The 7,201-nt window shown below is 50.7% G+C and overlaps 1 protein-coding gene across 23 annotated transcripts in view; it reads left to right on the forward strand.

The window, feature by feature from the left end:
* LOC119396572 (uncharacterized) overlaps positions 1-4,998 on the forward strand; it is a 23,561-nt gene extending 18,563 nt beyond the window's left edge. For 8 of the 23 annotated variants that reach the window (XR_007416606.1, XR_007416615.1, XR_007416611.1 and 5 more), the window contains 3 exons: positions 3,432-3,518; positions 4,343-4,455; positions 4,810-4,992. Coding sequence is in view for 2 of the 23 variants with exons in the window: in XM_049417145.1 (XP_049273102.1) it covers positions 4,066-4,178; positions 4,810-4,867 (171 nt within the window). In the remaining 21 variants the exon portion in view is untranslated. Of the gene's footprint in view, positions 1-3,243; positions 3,357-3,431; positions 3,519-3,706; positions 3,796-3,841; positions 3,904-4,065; positions 4,179-4,255; positions 4,456-4,532; positions 4,639-4,809 lie in introns of those variants that run through there. The other 15 variants (XR_007416612.1, XR_007416613.1, XR_007416625.1 and 12 more) reach the window with 9 other exon arrangements.
* The last annotated feature ends 2,203 nt before the right edge of the window (positions 4,999-7,201 follow it).

The raw sequence follows: 7,201 nt of genomic DNA on the forward strand, positions 1-7,201 counted from the left end.
TTACGCTCACCGAATTTTTATCCGGGTGCAGCCACTTTCGGCGTGCCTCATAACCTGATTGGGTACACGTAAAGAGCTTATAATTATAATTTAATTAACTCGGAACGTGTGGCAACGCTCGTGGTCAGAGCGCCATCGCGAATCCTAAGCCTACATTCGCAATACATTCGACAATATATTCTTTTTCTCGGATACCAGAAGCAGACTTCTTGCACGCAAGTACCGAAAATAAAGGTAACGTCCAGATTGCATTTTTAAAATCACGCGTTAATGTAGCGCTTTCGTGGATTTTTTGCGTTTTACATCGATAAAACGAAGGCAACAGCGCTAACTACGCAGTTGGTGAGCTTCTAGAACATTTCTTGTTCGGCTGGACCATGCTGACGCGACTTTTTTGTTGATATTTCGTTTTCTACATTGCCAGTCGCGCTGATCGCTGTGATAACAAGGGCGTCGTGGCGCATTGCGACAGTGACGTAAAGACAAGATTGACCAATGCGCAGGCATGTCGACCGTTGCGCCAAGCATCATGTGATCTTGTTCGTCGTCGGGGAGCGTCTTTCCGTGGTCTTGAACCCCCCATTTTGCTTTCTTCCTTCGACCGCGGTGGTTGCTTTGTCTGTCTGCTGAGCTCTGCGTCGCATTGCTGTCGTACTCACACACTGACAGGCTGCGCTTGACGACGTCGCGCTCGTGTTACCGTGCGTCTTCTACACGGACTCAGAACTGCCTTCAACCTCCGAACATTGAAAATGTGAGGAATGTCTCGAAAAACTTCGTGCCTGACAAGCCTTCTGACACCGCCGCAGACCATGTGTTTCTGTTGTTACCAGAGACTGCTCGAATGTGCAAGAGTGACTGTCAAGTTTCCACGGACATTTATTTCGACCCTCAAGTTGCTCCCGCACGACAATTGTCGCCCTTCAAGCGAGCTTCTCGAATACATGACGCTCGGCGAATACTCCAAAACTCGGCAAATGCACGACGTTACCATAGTAGGCCTAACGCTCAATGACTCTCCGGGTAAAGCCGGAGAAGTGAACTTACAAGTCGCAAGTCATGCCTGCCGTGGACTCATTTTTCGTTGTGCGCGTGCACCAACCGTCGGCGTCGCCTGGACAAAGAACTTTGATTCATGGTGGCCATTTCTCCGGGGACCAGTGGAACCACCCCTCTTCACGGAGTGCTTGGTCATCGGTCAACAAGTAAGATAGGGAGTCCCCGAGCTCGCGAGGGTGGTACGCAGCTTAGATAGACTGTCAGTTGAGTTTCTCGAATTGGTACGCGCCAGGCGTCTCGGTTGCGCTCGCAAAAAGTTACGTGAGGTTAGCTGCGTCGTAAAATTAAGCCCGAATATTTTTCTGGGCGTGCTGCGGCCACGTATCGGGTGTTCGCCGTGACGGAATTTGAGAGGACGGAGCGCGTCGCTCAGTGGCGTAGCCAGGGGCTAGCACACCGGTCCTGTGCCCCCCCCCCCCGCCTCCCCTTTTCTCCATGGCACAGAGCACAAAAGGTCACTCGACCACATAAGCCTGTCCGGCCCGCATTTCAGATCAAGGAGGTGCCGCCCCGTCCCCCCAACCCCCTTCCCCACCCCGTAAAAAATTTCTACCTACGCCCCTGGCGTCGCTGGTGTGGCGAAGCAGATAGCTTCAGGCATAGCTCACAGTTAGGCAGGTAGCTGACACTAGGCAGGATAGCTTGATAGCCGTCCTCTTACGATTTCGTCAGGGACATTTGCCTGTTCCGAATGGCGTTGCCACCTCGACCACTATTTCGGGATTAGGTACTTCGCGCGCGATACGTGTTGAAGTGAAGTGTGGTTTTCTGTTAAGCGAAATGTGGTTTCGAGGAAGCAGACGACATGCGGAAGTGCCTCGTTAGCTCGATAGCTTTGTTAGTACTGCTGCACTTCTTCGGGCTGCAGGTCAGCGCTTCCTGCTGCAGCCAATGTGAGTGGCCGTCAACCTTGTTGCACTTCATGTGCGTGTGCGGGCAGTCTGTTTGCCCATTACTGTGGTTCGCGCCTCGCACACTTGGTTGAACGCGCCGCTCGCTTTGGTCGAGTTCTTGGAACACGGCCCGCGCACGCGTGCGAACCTCGTCACGGTGAGTATACCTGTTATTCCTACGTTCTTATTTCTAACGAGTGTTTGTTGAACGTTTCAGATGCCTTGTACCTGTGGGTTGCCATACATCGACGTGTGACCACGGCAGACCTCCGAGCACCAGCACATGTATGCATCGTTGCGGCGAGTATCATCGCAACATGGCAAATGAAATGACAGGGGTGTTTAATACTGGCGAGGCTGCAGTTAGTTTTGGTGTATAAACAGCCCCCAGTTTTGGCGACCGGCTGTTGCAGCCATATCGGGTCTTCTCCTTGACGGAATCGAAGAGGACGGGGTACGGGAGGGAGGCGCGCCGCATACAGCTTCAGCCTTAGCGAACACGATAGGTAGGATATGCCAAGTGTCCTCTTTCGATTTCGTCGGGGGACATTGAACCCGTTCCGAATGTCTTTTGTGAAGCGACCACTATTTCGTGTCGAGTAGCCCGCGCGATAGTGCGCTCGAGCGAAATGTGTTTTCGCGGAAGCAAACGGCATTCGGAATTCCCTCGCCAGCTTTTGATTAACCGTACCGTACAACATGCTGCTCATGTTACAGCGCGGTTTCATTCCACTTATTGCTGTTTTTCCTGGTCGCTGTGTTTTTCATGATCCCACATATTCGCGGTGTATGCTAACCATGCAGTTTTGAGGTTTACTTTCAGGCTTTTCTTCTAGTCCCGCCGACCTTCCAGGAGGAGTCCATGGAGCGCCGCACATTATTCTCAACATGGTGTGTAAGCGCGTATTTTTCATTTCCATTTTTAACAAGTGCCTTTTGCATCTATTCATATACACCAGGGCCGGCGGATGTCCAGTTCCTGAACGAGCTGTGCATCGAAGGCTGTCCAGCCCGAGTCCACGGTGGAGATGGCTTGAGCAGCACCCTTCCTGTGGCAGTGTCGGCAGCACTTCCGCATTCAACCGCCGATAGTCCTGTCAGCAGGAGGGTCTTCAATAAGCGCCATATGGTAAATATCACGTGCGCAAAACTTACTGCAGCTGTGTTTACATGTGCTTAACGATTCCGTCGTGTGTCTTTGCAGCTTTTCCGCGTCTGTCTTCCACTGCTACCCGTGACAAGGACATTGAGCTGGGTCCTGCAGACTGCTTCTAATGCCTATGTTCCTGAGGTCCCCTGGGCATCACACGCCACATGGCCGAACTTGCTTCCATCTTCGCACTGCTTCGCTGATGGCGTCATCGAGGGAGACTGCGCATTGCTGCTACTCGTGGAATCCTGTTGGTAGGTGTCACATTCCCAACTCTTGCTTCAGCTGTGTTTACATGTGCTTAACAATTCCGCCTCCTGTCGTTACAGCCTAACCGCGCCTGTCTTCCATTGCTACCCGTGACAAGGACATGGAGCTGGCTCCTGCAGATTGGTTCCAATGTATACGTTCCTGAGGTCTCCTGGCCATCATACGCCACATGACCGAACTTACTGCCACCTTCGCACTGCTTCGCTGATGGTGTCATCGAGGGCGACTGCACATTGCTGCTACTTGTGGAATCCTGTGGTAGGTGTCGCATTCCCACAACTCTTGATTCAGCTGTGTTACATGTGCTTAACAATTCCGCCTCCTGTCGTTACAGCCTCACCGCGCCTGTCTTCCATTGCTACCCGTGACAGACGTGGAGCTGGCTCCAGCAGACTGATTCTAATGCCTACGTTCCTGAGGTCCTCGGGGTACCACTCGTAGTATGGCCGAACTATTGCCACATTTGCACTGCTTCGCTGATGGCGTCATCGAGGGCGACTGCACATTGCTGCTACTCGTGGAATCCTGTTGGTAGGTGTCACACTCCCACAACTCTTGCTTCAGCTGTGTTTACATGTGCTTAACAATTCCGCCGCCTATTGTTACAGCCTCATCGCGTCTGTCTTCCACTGCTACCCGTGACAGACATGGAGCTGGCTCCAGCAGACTGAATGTAATGCCTACATTCCTGAGGTCCTCGGGGCACCACTCGTCGTATGGCCGAACTTATTGCCACATTTGCACTGCTTCGCTGATGGCGTCATCGAGGCCGACTGCACATTGCTGCTACTCGTGGAATCCTGTTGGTAGGTGTCGCATTCCCACAAATCTTGCTTCAGCTGTGTTTACATGTGCTTAACAATTCCGCCGCCTGTCGTTACAGCCTCACTGCGTCTGTCTTCCACTGCTACCCGTGACAAGGACATTGAGCTGGGTCCTGCAGACTGCTTCTAATGCCTACGTTCCTGAGGTCCCCTGGGCATCACACGCCACATGGCCGAACTTGCTTCCATCTTCGCACTGCTTCGCTGATGGCGTCATCGTGGGAGACTGCACATTGCTGCTACTCGTGGAATCCTGTTGGTAGGTGTCGCATTCCCACAAATCTTGCTTCAGCTGTGTTTACATGTGCTTAACAATTCCGCCGCCTGTCGTTACAGCCTCACTGCGGCTGTCTTCCACTGCTACCCGTGACAAGGACATTGAGCTGGGTCCTGCAGACTGCTTCTAATGCCTACGTTCCTGAGGTCCCCTGGGCATCACACGCCACATGGCCGAACTTGCTTCCATCTCCGCACTGGTTCGCTGATGGCGTCATCGTGGGAGACTGCACATTGCTGCTACTCGTGTAATCCTGTTTGTAGGTGTCGCATTCCCACAACTCTTGCTTCAGCTGTGTTTACATGTGCTTAACAATGCCGCCGCCTGTCGTTACAGCTTCTCAGAGACCATCGCTACCCGTGACAAAGACATGGAGCTGGCTCCAGCAGACTGATTCTAATGCCTACGTTCCTGAGGTCCTCGGGGCACCACTCGTCGTATGGCCGAACTCATTGCCACATTTGCACTGCTTCGCTGACGGCGACATCCAGGGAGACGGGACATGGCCACTACTTTTGCATACGGTAGGAGAAATACTTCATTATTTGTATCGTCCTCCAACTCTGACACGCGAGGCTCGCAACTTCGCCCTCCTCCTCTCCTTGGAGTCCGCACCCAGCAGCGAATGTCGATGAAATTCGAGTGCGAAGACTATCAGCTCCGTTTGTACATATTTATTGTAAACACCTAGACTCCTTGACGTATGCTCTAATTCGCAAATATGGAACGTTGGTCGGACTGTTGCGAGGCTGCCAGGCTAAAATTCTTCCATTCCATTTATTTTCAAAATTAGGCATTCATGCGGAGGAGTGTATTCTTACTCTCAACTAGGTCGGTCCTAATGCTAAACGCGTTCGTGCACAGAAATGTGTTCTAATTTTTTTTTCGTGAACTGTTTCCACAGAATTCTGTGGAAACAGAATTCTGAATTCGCGAAACAGAATTCGCGACACAGTCCTGCTATTAGCCATTCCGCCTAACTTTATTCCGTATATCGTTTATTACATGCATTTGTTTTGTTAGCGGAATTGAATCTGTGCTGCACTATCATATTGCATGTATGAATTTTATGTACAGCCGTGAGCAATGACCTGGAACACTCAAATTACTTTTTAAAATTTCGTTAAACCACCTTTTGTTTAAGTTCGTGCATGTTTTTGTATGTGTGCGTGTATGCGTACGGATGCAAAATTTAAAAATCTTGGGTAGGGGTCACAAAAGCAATAAATAACTTATTTGGAGGAAAATCGCGAATAAGCACCCCTGAAAAACAAAAGAATTTTTAAAATGGGACAGCTCCACACTAATGGTGCGAAGACTGACGAAACAGCGGAGTTAGTGGCTACCCCTTCTCTTTTCCCTCCTCCTCAGCCTCACTTTCTTTCCGATCCTATACTATACTCTACATGGCTGTGCTATGTTTTACACTCTCCCCTCCTCATTTCTTTCCTCTTCACCTTCTCATTACTCACCCTCACTTCCCTTTCCCACCCCTTGCTACACTACTGTGCTCATTTGTTCGCTTTGCGTGTCTTGGCATAGCCAGGCTGAGTTCCCAGTCTTCTCTGAATGTGGCTGCTCCTCGTTCAACCAGTTAATTCGGGAGGGCAACGGAGTTTTCCCAAGCTTAAACAGCTCCGTGTGAAAAAAAATGACGCGACCAGATACGGTAAAATCCTACGAACGACCCGGTAAAAAAAACCCAAATCCGCTTATTACAAGCGGAACTGGCAACTCTAATGTCACGGAATGTCGCCGGAGCCAACGTTCCTACAAGAAGACCTCGTTTATTTGCTGCTTTGACGAAGACAAATCCATTTGCGGAAACGCTGGCTGCAGCGGCATTCCCTGTTGAGTCTTTCCTTTTTTTTTTTCATCTGTGCGCAGGAATGATAGTGCGGCTGTGTTTTCAGATTCCTCAAATTACACTAACACGCATCTCGCCTGTCGTTTCAGGCCCAGCGTGTTCTGGCGTGTGGCGCGCTACAGAAGATTGGCCCAGCCCGCTCACTGACATCAACGTCCGTGGAATTTCCTCGAGTGACTGTGTCCAGCCTGACCGTTCTACCGGGGACTCTGAACCAGTCAAGTCTTCGTACGTTTGTGAGACTTTGTTGGTGTCCTGCACTGTCTTCGCTGCGGTGTGGGTGTTCTCCGCAAGTGCTGCAGTCGCCGTCGCTCGACCACCTATCCTGTGTGCACTAGTGTCAACAGTCTAGTGTAGCAACCCACCCTATGTTGAGAGCTGCGCTTCGCTCAGCCAACGGCTAGGGCATCTAGCAGTTACAAAAATACGAACCCAAAGAACTGTCATAATCACTGATTTCACTCATGAGCTGATCTATGAATGTTTGGTGGTGAGGGTAAGGACATTTACATTGTGCGCTTTTGCAGCAACGCGTAGACAGTGCCTGTTCATGCGCACTTACATTTGCTCACATCGCCTAAGTCAGCAGCTATTCTCTGATCGTCTTGTTGGGCTTGAATAGATTGAACTTGTTTCAACGGGTTTCGGTGCACATCGTGGTTTTCACACTTGTCATTGTCGCTGGTAACGACCATAACCGGTTGATAGTTCAGTGGCGAATCAATCTACTTTTTCTTCCGGCCATACTGGTTGTGTATAGGGCGCCGAAGTGATCGTTCGCTATCGTTCATGGACGTCCACTTTAAAAACAATTCAAGCATTTCGCCAACCTCCTCTCTTCCGTCTACTTCTTCCACCCCC

The sequence above is a fragment of the Rhipicephalus sanguineus genome, chromosome 6 (assembly GCF_013339695.2).
Source record: "Rhipicephalus sanguineus isolate Rsan-2018 chromosome 6, BIME_Rsan_1.4, whole genome shotgun sequence".
In the NCBI taxonomy this organism is placed as follows: domain Eukaryota; kingdom Metazoa; phylum Arthropoda; class Arachnida; order Ixodida; family Ixodidae; genus Rhipicephalus; species Rhipicephalus sanguineus.